This window comes from Cygnus atratus, chromosome 1 (assembly GCF_013377495.2).
Source record: "Cygnus atratus isolate AKBS03 ecotype Queensland, Australia chromosome 1, CAtr_DNAZoo_HiC_assembly, whole genome shotgun sequence".
Taxonomy (NCBI): Eukaryota; Metazoa; Chordata; class Aves; order Anseriformes; family Anatidae; genus Cygnus; species Cygnus atratus.
The window spans coordinates 64,393,242-64,406,847 of record NC_066362.1 but is presented as its reverse complement, the minus strand read 5'-3'; the positions used below and the strand labels follow the sequence as shown (position 1 = coordinate 64,406,847).

At 46.6% G+C, this 13,606-nt stretch overlaps 1 protein-coding gene across 2 annotated transcripts in view; it reads right to left on the bottom strand.

The window, feature by feature from the left end:
* Window positions 1-390: 390 nt before the first annotated feature.
* Window positions 391-13,606, bottom strand: part of IQSEC3 (IQ motif and Sec7 domain ArfGEF 3) — a 97,207-nt gene continuing 83,991 nt past the window's right edge. Inside the window, exons 6-14 of one of the 2 annotated variants that reach the window (XM_035550876.1) lie at window positions 11,798-11,920; window positions 10,975-11,141; window positions 8,697-8,836; window positions 7,718-7,843; window positions 6,540-6,639; window positions 4,454-4,615; window positions 3,724-3,816; window positions 3,042-3,085; window positions 391-828 (exon numbers count right to left, since the gene is read on the bottom strand). In XM_035550876.1, the coding sequence (XP_035406769.1) occupies window positions 391-828; window positions 3,042-3,085; window positions 3,724-3,816; window positions 4,454-4,615; window positions 6,540-6,639; window positions 7,718-7,843; window positions 8,697-8,836; window positions 10,975-11,141; window positions 11,798-11,920 (1,393 nt within the window). Of the gene's footprint in view, window positions 829-2,883; window positions 2,959-3,041; window positions 3,086-3,723; window positions 3,817-4,453; window positions 4,616-6,539; window positions 6,640-7,717; window positions 7,844-8,696; window positions 8,837-10,974; window positions 11,142-11,797; window positions 11,921-13,606 lie in introns of those variants that run through there. The other variant, XM_035550877.1, reaches the window with a different exon arrangement.

Genomic DNA, 13,606 nt, shown 5'->3' with positions numbered 1-13,606 from the left:
TGGCCAGGTAAATGCAAGGCAAGGAAGGAGGTTGAGGAGTAGCAAACGGAAGACAGTGCCTAGAAAGCAGCAGGTCATCAAGCCTCTCAGGAACAGGGCAACAAAGTGCTACATGGGGACGGTGTGAGCACAGGAGGCCAGCAGGGCTGGCAGGACGTGAGGATGTGTGAGCATGTAGGTTGGCAGTCTCTATAGATGGCTCCTCACAATTAGCATCATCTTGAGGGGAGACGGGGTAAGAGTTAGGTCAGTCGGCTTTTTTTTTTCTTTTCTTTTTCTTTTACTAAAAAATAAATCACAAACTAGATCTCTGTAGGCAGAAAGGGTCCCAGGGAGGCGGTGGGGCAGGGAAGCGGGGAAGTCTGTGCTGTTCTGGTGCTGGTGGTGTGGCTACACAAGGCTGCGTGAGCCACTGGAGTACCTGCGCCTCTGAAGCAGGGAGCTGGGGGGACAATACTGGTGGGGGTGGTTGTAGGGAGGAGGTGGAGGTGGGAGGGGAGGCTGATGGACCAGCTTCATGGGGGTCCCAGGGAGCCCACTGCCCACACTGCGCCAGGGGGTGGAGGTGCAGGAGTCGGAGGTGACGTAGCGTGTCAGAGTCTGGTTGAGGGCCGGCTCCATTCGAGCGAGGCACGGCTTGTCCAAGACAATGACTTTGACAATCTGCTGGCACTGTACAAGTGTCCCCGCCGAGGCGGGGTGTGAGGGCACCAGTGCTGTCTCCAGCCGCTCCCGTGGCATGTTAAGACGCATGCTGGGCTGCATTCCACTCTCGGGCCCCAGGGCGGAGTTGTGCTGGTACGTTTGAAGCCTGTTGTGAATTGACACCTAGTTTAGAAACAGCCAAAGAAGCATTAAATGTTACAAGACTTTTCCCATCTGCTGCTACTGGCTGCCCTGAACCCCCACCAGCAGCTGGCCTCACATGCATTAAACCCTCCCCTCTTTAAAAAACAGAACAGGCACAACCCCTGGCTGCACCCCTCTCTCCCAGTTGCCCCATCTTCTTGTCTAGGCCTCAGTGCCCCTGTCCTTTCCATCACATCAAAGGCGATAGGGCCAGAGTTCCCAAATGCAGTGCAACTTTGATTATCCAAAAGGCACAGGGAACGCAAATCAACTCTATGAGTGGAGGCGTCCATGAATTCTCATGATAATGAACAAACCTCAGAGGTTATGCCCTTGTCCCCAGCAGCAAAAAGGAAGGGGAAACTAGATAACAGTGTTTCAGATAATCGAGGTTGTATGTTTCTGCAAAAATGACGGTAGCTGAATCTGAGATAGAGACAGACAGGCTCAAGCCTTTCGCAGCTCCCTGCCTTTCTGAGTAGGAGGGTACACCACATGACTGGCTAATCTGTTTACAAAGGAAAAAGCAGAAATCTGACATACTCTAGGAAACGACAGCTCCCTCTGATCCATTTGATGGTTTGTCAGTGAAAGGAAATGATTTTCAAAAAAAAAAGAAAAAGAAAAAAGAAAGAAAAAATGTCCGTCTAGCTCACACAATGATAAAAGAAATTTATGATGAAATGGCAGCAGATTAGATAATCTCAAAGAAATGGAAATGCTCCTCTGCTGGCAGAGTATTGCTTGGGCAGTTGGAAGGGGGAAGGGAAGGAGGAGGTCATCAGGGTCCCCACAGAGAGATGCTGATAGTAGAGTCACTCAAATAAGAGAGGTCACTGAGTCCAGCTTGAAAAAGGGAGCTGGCCTGGACTGGAAATCCTCAGGGGGGAGTGCAGCAGCAAAACGGGGCTACCCGGATGGTGAATGAAGCCATAGTTCCTCCTGGCAAGGACGTGGGCTGATGGAATCCCCAGAGCACAGCTCAAAACAGTGTCAGTCAAATGACAAACCCTGGGTAGGAAACTACTGCTTGCAGGTTGTCACAGCAGAGGTACAGATGGGCAGATGGGGCGTTAGGGGTGCCCTGACAGTCTGTATGTTGGGCAGCAGAGCCAGCAACCATGAAGGAGAAGCTGTGGAGTGGCCAAGCTTTCCACCATGCGGGAAGAAAGATGAGATGTTTGTCCCTGCCCAAGCATGGAGGTTGCTCAGGCTCACTGCGCAGCAGGACATAACACTGTGTCAATATTTATTCAGGCAGTGGAAGTGCCTCAGAAAAACTGATTGCTGGGCCATGAAGTGCTAATGACATTAAGATAAATGGAAGCTATTCTCCACAAAGAAACATTCCTCCCAACAGAAATTGGAAGTTGGCTGGGAGAGGCACCTTGCCCAGAAAAGGGGTGTCTACAGGGAAATGGGGTGCCCTTCAGGGAAAAGCAGCAACACCCACACCCCACAGAGAAGCTGAACTCTTCAAGTAAATATACTATGACAAGAGGGGAAAGAACTACCCTGGGAAAGGGCAAATTCAGGGCAACAGAGATATTCCAGAGAGGGAAAGAGTAGGAATTAGTAAATCAGATTTTCAGCGTGAAGACTGCATTTTCCTGTTTCCTCACAGGCAGTGGGAGTAAGGGTGTCTGTGAAGAAACAGGCAACCCACTGGATGCTAGACATCCCTGCTAAGATAGAAGCACACAGGACAGCCAAGCTCCCTACCTAGGGAGGTGAAGCTCTAGGGAGAGTCTCTGATACGCAAAGGCCATGCTTAATCCCCTTCAAGGGGGGATGGAGAGACAGAGCTGCAGAGATTGTGCAGGAAAGCTGGGCTGCAGGGGAATTCGCATGTGATGCTGCATGGAGTTAGCATGTCACGGAAGTCTTTAGTGTGGTTCTCAGTCTCCACGTAAGCAGTGGGGTGGGTTAGTCTACAGCGTTTGGGAGCTTGGTCCATGAGGGATGTTACAGTTATAAAAACGGATTGAAAATGCTTTGAAGTTTAGTTTGGATTTGAAAGTTGTATTACCCGTCCTAGCAGTAACTTTTAATTGTATCTCTGGAAATTGGTAAAATTGTCAGTCTGGCTGGGGAGGCATTGATTAAAACCTGAGAAAAGAAACAACAGAGAATGTGAGAAGAGCTGAAGTGAGAGAGAATTACTTACCTCAGCTGCTTCGCACTCTACTTACCTCCACTGTGCTGTCCGAGACCTTCTCCCCCAAATCCTTCTTGCCTTTGAAATAAAAGAAAAGATCTCACTCATGGGGTCTGTGCCTCAAGTCAAGAGCTGGCCCTCATACTGTGGACTGGAAAGCCCAAGGGAGAGGTAAAAGGGAGAGTAAGACTCTACCGCAAGATAAATCCAAGCCTCCTGCAATCTGATAACTGCTCAGTGGTTTAGGGGGAGGCCCCTTTGGGCTCCTATCTTTAGGTCCTGGCTTTCATGCAGTTCTAATGAGCTTATAGCCACTCACCACTGTACTTGATTTTTGCTGGCACAAAAGCCCAAGAGCCCAATGCAGACAAAGCCTCTGCTACAAAGAAGCTAGTCTTGCAAAAGTGATGGTGAAGACTCTGGAGGAAGTTGACAGTGCAGTTTCTGTGTTGCATTAGTTCTTGGAAGAAAATGTGGGCCATGTTCTGCAGCAGTTATCTTGTACTACTTACTAACCCCTCTTTGCTGGATGTTACAGCTACAGACTGGGTAATGAGACATAAATGGCTCTTCTAGGTTATTTGAAAGATGCATGTTCTATTCAGTGAAGGCTACAGGATACAAAACTGATCACTTCTTTTTGCAGTTATTTTTACAGGAGAACACATTTGCAAAGGCGGCACTGCCTGGCCAAGAGAAATTGGGTGACCTCTTACCTGTAGGTGAGCTTTGCTTTGACTGTGGTTCCATCTGGGCTCCGTTGGTCCTTAACGAGAGAGTTTTTGCCCCTTGCTGTTTCTCCAGCTCCCCTGCAAGATGGATGTGCGGAAGTGAACGAGGAACGGGATGGATGGAAGGGCCACAGCATATTGAAGGAGAAATGTGGGAAGACAGCAAGGAGAATCAATGCAAGAAAACGACAAGAGAATGTCAAAAAAGGAGGGAGAGAGGAACAGCTAAGAGAGAAACAGAAACTTGAAAGGATTTTACATGTGGAGGAACTTACATATCTCTGCAAGACCTCTGTGTATGACCTGCATTTATACAGAATAGGTTATTGCTGCACAGAAAGGAACCACTGATGCTGAGCTACTTGGGCTCATATGTTTATACAGAATGTATTTGCATAGTCGGAGTATGGGATGGAGAAGTCTTCTGGGTCTTCTGGGTCTGGCAGTCTAAACTTCACCATTTCAGACCACTGTATCTTAAACTCTATTTCATAAGCATCATAAGCAGTTATTTACTTTCTGCTACTGGTGGGTACTCACAGAACCTGACTGCTTTTTCACCCTGTTGGTGAACACAAGAACAATCTTGTGTAGATTCTGCTACTCATCCTCTTTGTCCTTTTTTTCCAAAGAACCCACTGATTTTACCCTTTCTCCCTGGTAGACACATGCAGTGTGATGGCATTGGAGTTTGAATTGTATTAGAGGCCCTTACATTCAATTCGTATCTGCTCCAGCTCTGTCACTTCTGCTATTGACTCTTTCAGATCTTCCACAAATTTCTGCATTTCCTCAGCACCCAGAGCACAGAAGTGCAGTACCTGTTTCTTCTCTGAGCCCGAAACTGGAGTCACCAGTGTGATGCCATGGGGGTAATCTGTGAAGAAGATGTGTAAACACAATAAAGAGGCATTAAGCTTTCTTGCTGGAGAACTTGGCTGCTTTGCTGCCTTTCCAGGACAGAGAATTTCTAACATTAGTCCAGAGGAATAGCACACTTAGAGTTTGTCACGCTGCAAGCGGTAGGAATTTGCAGCATTGCAGCACTCCAAAGGAACAGAATGGCCACGCTGCAATGGCAAGGCAAGTACCACCACTACCATAGTGGTGCCATAGCCAAAAAACTCAGTTACAGTCAGTGTAACCTTGATTCTGAGAACCTGAGCACAGAGGTGGGACTGCAAAACCCTCCTGAGTCTGTGGAAGAGCTAATAGGATACACAAGGCCAATGCTTTTTATCCTGCGGGAGCTGCAGCAGGACAGGTTGGCTCCTGGACTCAAAGCCAGAACAACCATTAGCATCCACAGTGGCAGGACCTCTCCTCAGTGTCTACTTCCATCAGCAGGGAACTTAGCAGGGGTGTTAGCACAGCATGAGTGGGGAGCTCATCGTGCTGTGCAAAGAGAATGGTAAAGAGAAGGATGTGGTTTTGCAGGTCTCTGCTTAGTAGCCCCCAACAGGCAAAACACACTGTCAGGAATGCAAATGAAACATCCATGAGGCACGCAGGGAAGTTGCTAAGCTTGTGACTGGACTTCTCTGTCTTTCGGTTATTGGCCGGTGGTTTCAGCTCCTTTTCTCCTTCCCCCTCTCCTTTGCCTACATTTAATTTCTCTCTTCCCCTGTCCTTTTCTCCACTGCTCCTGCATCTGTCTGCCTTCCCCACCCTATGCCTTTAGCAATCTTTACTAAACAAGTTAAAAGATCAACCTGCTATTTTCTGCCAGTCCTCAGCTCCCTCTGTTTGTGTCCCAGGCCCCTTTTCCCACCCTGTGTCTTGTCTCATCTGTTCAGATCTCAAGTTCTTTTAGACATCTGCTTTTCTGTCTCTGCGGAGTATACACAAAAGGATTCCTTTGCCAGAAGACCCCTGAGCACTCACAGGATAGTCACCATACCCCTGAAAGCTGAGCCCAGCTCTAATAGTGCCTCCTGGGGATGCTCAGTTATGAATGGCTCTTCTGTACGTACATGGATGTGAAAGCCACTGCGTGCTGCAGAGGGTAGGGGGTTGAGATGGTGGCTCACTGTCAACAGGATAGAGCGAGGATGTAAAGAACTCAGTGAAGACACAGTGGTGCTTCCCGGCAGCATATTCTGCTGGTGCTCACAAAAACCCCAGCGGGCATCAGCCGTGCTTGCCTGGGACCACTGTGCAGCCCCTTTGCCTGTGCCAGCAGGAAGCCTGCCTGTTTCTGGAATCCCTCTGCTACACAACCAGCCTCAACCATGACACATCGTGGCTCTCTTCCCAGACCATCGAGGTCAGGCTGACTAGGGCTGGCCTCCCGCCATTCTTTGGTGGGTGCTGTTCCAAGGGCTCTGCTTCTGTCTCAGGAAGCCTTCAGCACGGCACAGCATATCTCAGTGTGGGCAGGCAGCAGCAGCACCTGAGCTTTTATCAGTGTCAAAAGTAGAGGTGAGAATTGTGACTTCGGGCATGAGTGGAGAGGGGCTAAAGCTAGCAGCAGCAGTTTTCTCAGTGAGGTTCTCCGCCCACCATTGGCTCCTGAGAACTATGTGAGGTGTATCTTGGGACTGATTCCCTCATGTCTCCGCACTAGTGCCTTCCCTGCCACCATAACAAGTCAGCCCACTGCAATGAGCTAGAGAGAGGGACCAGGAGCCTCTTCCCATGACACTGTACCTGCACAGTGCTCTCCTCAGCACCAAGCCTCAGTTTTTCCTCCCCTCCCATTTTAACCCTGATGTAAGATCTCACTGGGCAATGCAGTCCCCTCCTTCCTTCTCCTTTTCCATACCAAACCCTTCCAGGCAACCAAGGAGAATCAGACTTACATTCATTCTCAAAGAGATGGAACTGCATCCCCAGCAGGCCAACTGACTTGCAAAATGTGTAGGTTGAGGAGCTTTTCTTCTTGGGGCAAAGCTTGAGGATCTGTTGGAGGAACAGATGCATCATCGGGCAGGGTGCCGATGAACAGCGAGTTAAGAATGATACAAACTACTAAAAGCATATAGGAAAAAGCTTTTTGCAGGCTCTGCTAATTGCACATGGGAGTTACACTTGGTGACGGACAGGCTCTTTGCCCAGAAAGCTGCCTGGCACACTGCACTTGTAGCAACACTTGAAATTCTGTATGCATAGCCCTGGGGCCCACTCAGGTGCAGTTCCCCAGATGCTGATTTTTTGATGCCCCTAGTTTCGATGTTGCAAGGGTAGTTCTCCTTCACTGAGTGCCAAATTGGAAGGCTAAGGGAAACCCATCAGAAATACCTCAGGTCTGGAAACCAGAGCACATGCGCATGCAGTGCTGCCCTTGATCCCTCAGCACTAATTCTCATGGATCTGGTTTATCGTATGGGATGGAGGGCCAGCAAGGAACAAACCTGTTTGCAACATCCACAGTTTTCTTTTGCCATTAAACTCAGGCCTTTTCTTCAGGTGCCTAAAGCAAAACTTCCTTCTTGTTCTGCATCCTTCCAGTCTCAGAGAATCTGTGCTCTCCTCCCTTTTGTACCTGTCTGAACTCTGTTGCAAGGTCCCTTGGGCAGGACACTTTTAAAACTACTATATACAATTCAGTTTCCAGTAAGTTGTATATACCTTTCTACAGCCTCTGCAATAGAAGGTTATGGTTTTAAAGTGTCTGGCAGGAGACTTTTAAAGTGCATGGGAGTGCTCTCCTACCATAGTACAAACAGCCAAACCAATGAACTTCCCTTTTACAAAATGAGTTTCCCTAGTAGCAAAGGGATGAGAGAGAGCAATGACGTTACTTGGACGTCTGTGGGATGCGACAGTCTGCTTTTCAAAGGTCAGAGGAGTTTTAGGTTTGGTACATTTTTAACAGGGAAGGATCCAGAGCTGTGTCTTGCAGTGTGGATGGACCAGAAGATGGTCTGTCCCTAGGACAGGGGGGAAACTGTAATGTTTTGGACTCGTTTTATATTTCTTTACAGACACTGGGGGCTAGTTTTATCACTGCAGTGCCTAAATGCCAAAGCACACTTACCACCAGCAGGTCATTGAAGAGAAAAACTTCCCTCTGGTGAGCTGCCTGCTTCTGCACTTTGTTCACGTCGGTAACTTCGTACAAACGGCTGCAGCAGACCAGCCGGCGATGGGGCACGGACAGAACCTGCAGAAGATCCACAAGAGCATGTGGGGGTTATGGGAGGTGCCAGGGAGGGTCTCCACCACCCTTAGCCCACACAAACCTGCCCAATCACAGAGGCACAAGCCAGTTCTGCCCAGTTTGCCCATTCAAATCATCTCATGACCACTCCTCACCACCACTCATCCTGCTAGCCCAGTATCAGGGAGCCTTTGTGACTTGGATAAATCAGAGCAGTAGAACAGGCTATAGGCAAGCCACTTGCTTATATATCCTATCTTCATGTACCTCCGGCTTCAAGTCACTGAGCGACTGCTCATCCTCTCTCAGAGCACTGGACATCTGCATATTTCCTGGGCATTGAGAAATGCGTTTGTTCATTTTGAGTAAACAGAATGTTTTTGGATTTCAGAACAGTTTCTGCTAAAGAAGCAGTCTCTGCATTTGGAGGTCTCATAACCCCAGCAATCCTTGGAGAACTCATTAGACAGAGGTAGGTGAAATTGTTTCCTATCACTTTGGCTTTCACATCCTACAGGCTCACAAGGCCTGAAAGTTCAGAGCACTGCAGGGCTATCACTGAAGTATTGGCAGTCAGGACCTGCACTGGCAAGCAGGAGCTGCAGTGAGATTTTTGGGCAAACAGTTACTGTATTGGATAAAGCAAATTCTGGCCAAGAAGATCCCAAAGAAGTAGGAAAGAAAGAGAAAGCAAATGAAGAAGGTGTTTGGAGAAAAAGGAATTAATGCATCAAGGCAAATAAGGAAATTATTATGAAGGAAAAGAGACATAGAGGAAAAAGGCAGAAAAGAGGGACAGTGAGGGAGGTGGGTGTGAGCAGGGTGAGTGGGTGCCAGCAGGGTTACGGGTGCTCACTGTTTTCATTCCAACTATGGATTTCTCCACTTTGGTAACATAAGTCACATGGTCCTCATTGGATTTTAGCTCTTTCTGCTGGATCCTCTCATAGATCCCCACCACAAGTTCCCGTGGGATGTCAGCACCATCATCCACTCCTGCAAAACAGAGAAAATGTTCGGCAGAATAGGCAGGGAGAAAACAAAAGGGAAGAACTGGTGGTCCCTGACAGGCAGATCTCTGCTCTGTGCAATGATGGGAAGGCAGAAAGAAAGAGAAATATTTTGCTTTAGGCTGTCTTCTTTCTTGGTCTAACACACCTAAAGCATCAGGAGCAGATACTGACATATCTAAGGCCAATGCAGAAGATTTCATCATTCCATTGCTCTGCATGGTGGCTCCTTTCCATTTGTTCCCTAAGGTTTTATGGCTACAGTTTCACATTCATATATCTTGGGCCACTCAGCAGCAACCCCTGCATTGATTTCATATAAAATTATAAGTGCTAGATGTGGAGGAGATCTACAATAGGAACCAGCTGCTCCTCCTGCCAATGCAAGCCTCAGCTCTCCTAAATAGGAGAAACTAAATAGTAAATACTTGGTGGACTCCAACATTTGTTTTCTGTGATGTCTCCTAGGGTTAATACCTTCCTGCTAGTCTGCCTGTAATTTCCCTGTCTGGGGTCTGTCCCTTCCCTCTTTTATGTCTCCTTAGATAATTCTACAAATTTTGCTGTCCAGCCTTTGCAGAGCCTGGCAGAAAAGTTCTCCTTCACCCCCCCCTGAGCCACACACCACAAATTAAATTGCCAGTCTTTCCTCCTGAACTGAATTCCTTCAATCATTTTCCACTGATTTTCTCTGCTTTCCCTCCAGCTCCCTGGTCTGAGGCATACTACACTGACTGATGTCTTGCAGGTGAGGAGCTGTTGTGGAATGGAGAGACATTGTCATCTCTCAACTCCCTAATTCATGCCTTGGAAACAGAGCCTGAATACTTTTTTACTTTTTTGTTTTGGTTTGGTTTGGTTTTGGTTTGGTTTTGGTTTTCTTGTTGTTGTTGCTGGCTTGGTTGGTTGGTTGGTTGGTTGTTTTTTTAAACACAGGCCAGTGAAGCTCCTGGCCTATGTATTGGGCTGAAGGTGAGTCTGGAATGAACTGTCTCTCCTTGTCCACTGCACGATCCTCATGTTGGCTGAATTCATGTTGTGATGTGAGCTGACAGATTTTCAAGTAACTCTAAGTGAAAGTTAACATTAAAAAAAAAAAAAAGAAAACCTTTTGAGTTAGTTGCTGTGATACTGAAGGGGATGATGACAGGTATCAGCCCCATTCTCAGAAAATAACTTGAAAGAAGCCCTCCATGCCACATCATTCCAGTCTGAAGTGGCTGGAGATTGGAGAAGCTGGGGGAGGCTGGAACAACATTGTCTGAACAGCCATGAGGACAAAGAAACAAGCCAAAGGAAGCCATAGAAGTTCAAGCTCTAGACAAAGATTTACACTGGGAAAACCTTGAAGAAACTTAAACTGAACTGTAGATGTGCAGTAAAAGACTTTTGGAAGATGGCAGACCCAGGAGCAAACACAGTTGGGAAATTTAGAGTTTGTCTAGACGTTTTGTGAAAAAGGCTAAACAATACTAGGCTGCATTAGCAGATCTGAAAATAAGGAGGAGGCAGTGGTTCTAAATATGAGTATGTTGTGACCACATCTGAAGAAATGCTTTTAGCAACCTATTACTGAGATGGGAAGGACCTTGAAAAATAGAAGAAAATTGACTTGTGGAACTGATATATCAGAAATTGCAAAGAGGTAATATATGCATGAACTCTGTCAGGCCTGCAGTTACTGCAAGTAATTGCAAGCAATTAAGAAAGGGAAGTTTTAGCCTGAATAGAAGGAAAATGTGTTCATACATTCAAAGCAACAAGGAGGGCATGGGCTTGTTTAGTGTAATCCAGCAGGGTCTAGGAAGGACAGAGCTGAACAATAGAAAAATGTAATACGGTGGACTCCTTCTAAACAGTGAAATCCATTAAAAGATGAAATCATCTCTCAAAGAAAATGGTTGATTTCTGAAAAGGCTGGACAGCTTTCTGTAGAGGACAAAGCACAGATTTTCCCCTTCCCCAGCAACCTACAGGACACTTCAAAGCACCCTCCTCCACGTCTGGCTCACAAAGACCAGCAGCAGCCCTGGAGAAAGACAGCTCCACTAGGATTTTGCTGCCTTCACCTCAGTAGGATTTAGAACAGCAAAAAGGGCAAAAAAAGCAAAGTAGGACTCTCACCTCTCAGATTGCGAATGAAGTCCTCCAGCATCATCTTCCTGTCAGGCTTGATGTTGGGGCTGTACATGTCCGTATTGAGGAGGATGATTGCAAAGGCCAAGATGAAGATGGTATCTGGGTTGTGAAACTGCTGGACCACATCTGGGTTACACATGCAGTACCTCTGGCTGCAGCAGGAGGGATAAACACACTTAACACGGAGTAGTACAGCAAAGTCGTCTGCTCCAGGGTGACAATAGCCTCGTCACATGTGGATCGAATTCTTCCTTTCACTCCAACTCTCACACAAATGAGAAGGAATTGCCTGCTCTCCAAAGGCCAAATTACACACCAATGGCTGAAGTTGGCCACTAAAACTTCAGCCTTTTTGTTCTTAGAAGCCAAAATAGCAAATGACAGTAGAGAAACCACCCAGGCTGGGAATGTAGTGGTAATGCAGGAGGGGTCTACTTGAGCCTGACTTGCTAAATACAAAGGACTCCTCTGGATGCACCAAAGGAACAACCCAGCACCCCTGCAAGCCCCAGGACTGTTCTTCCTGTCAGTTAACAATGAACAGGGAGTCCTTTGCTGGAAGACATGTCAGGGCTGGCTTACTCTGGCCCTTTGTGCCCTTCATGCCACTCAACACCCATCAAGGACATGGCTCTGCAGCAGCAGTGGGACACAAGACTTTGCACTTCATCAGCCCTTCCACAATCAGCTTCTTTAGGAGGAAGATCTCTGGCCATTCATTCCATCACTGCTGCATGTTTTCTGTGCTGGGTGTGCTCTCTGCTTCCAGCCAGTTGCAATAGTGGGGCCACAGGGCTCGCTTTCTTACCTGAAGGCCTCAATTAGCCGCTCAACCTTCTGCGCCTCCCCCTGCACGCGGATGTGGGCCTGGAACTTCCGCAGTGCCTCATCCAGCTCCATGCCTGAAAAGTCCATCTCATCCACCACGCAGCTGTGGAAAGGGGACACGGCCTTTGTCAGCACCTCCTCCTGGGAAGGATGCCAGGCAGGCTCCTTCATTGTTTTGTCCAGACTGAGATCCCAAGGGAAATAACATGGGAAGGGCCCTCGGACGTCACTACAGATGCCCACATGGTTCTTAAAAATGGCAAAGGTTTCAGACAAGCCATTCCTGCATTCTACGGCAGGTGGGCAATTCTTGTGCCTAACCACATACATATGTGTGTGTGTATATATATATATACACCTTATGTTTTATATATATCATATTGTACCATGCTCAACATATATACACATATATACAATATATATAATTCATATATCTGTATTGATATTTTCTGTATCTATATAGATATCTAGACAGCTATATTGATACAGATATTTAGACACCTATATATGAACACCAATATGGATACAGATATAGATCCATCTATTTCTGCCTCTCCTGTCATCTGGCAGTCCTTCGCACATTGTCCATTCCCCCTTTCCTCCCAGCACAGGCACTTGTTCACTACCCATTTATCCATCCTTCTCTTATCTGCATTCACTGCACTCATCCTCTCCTCACCTTCTATTCACTCAAGCATACATCCTCGTTTGCAGTCCATACTTTCTTCTCCATTCTTCACTCCCACCCAAACACTGCAGCAACAATATTCACTGTGTCTTTAAAGGCCAGAGCTCACTCAAAGAAAATGGGAAATGGAAGCTCTTATCTAAAAATAACATTACACCATTAGCTGGCTTGTAATAGCAAGGCTGGGTAAAACTCTGCTCATTTAGTCAGACACCAGGAGTCCCCATCAATTAACTCTGTCCAAAGCACTATTCATTTTACACATTTCTACCCATTCCACACAATCTTTTCCATTTCCTCCATACTTCAGTGCCACAATTCCCTTTTATCACAGGAAGTCCGTCACCTCACACATCTGGTATTGCTTTTCCTTGACAGCAACACATTGCAGACTGGTAATTCATAGCCAACTTAAATCCTCAAAGAGAGGGATCCCTTCTCTCTTGTATCCCGCTAAAGTATTCTCATTTTATAAAAGTCCTACTGCTACTCTCCAAAATGTACTGCTACAGTTCTTCCTGTCTGTATTAGTTCCAGTTCTTATTCTAGTTCTTATTCTTACTGCATGATATTTTGGTCTTCATCTGTAATGGCAACACCTTCCCCATGTGGCTTCAGCACATTTTGTTAGCATGCTCCTACCATTTCTGTCCAGGTCATTGCTGCAAACATTCATCAAAAGACTAGACTCAGAAAACTCTGCTCATAACCTCTCTTAAGCCCAACTTCCCATTTCAGCAGAGCATGTAGGCACTAATGTCTGCATCAGCCAATTCTCTCCCCTGTTTATGATTCCTCTGCTAATATCTTTCTCTTCCATGCTCAACTAGCAATTTCTCACATCACATGCTTTACTGAAGTCTAGAATCATCTTCTGTATGTTCTTTGTCTAGAAAACCAGTTTTTTATCAAGGAAAGAGTGAATGAAGAATGAAATCAGATGAGGAATCTACTCTCTACAGGCTTTGGTATGTACCATTTACCTTCTTGTTTGCCATTATTTCTTTCCCATAAATGAATTCTCAAATCTGACATTCTATCTGACAGACCAAAAAATTAACAGGTACCAAAATTCCATTTTCTTTACAACTTCCTTAAGTA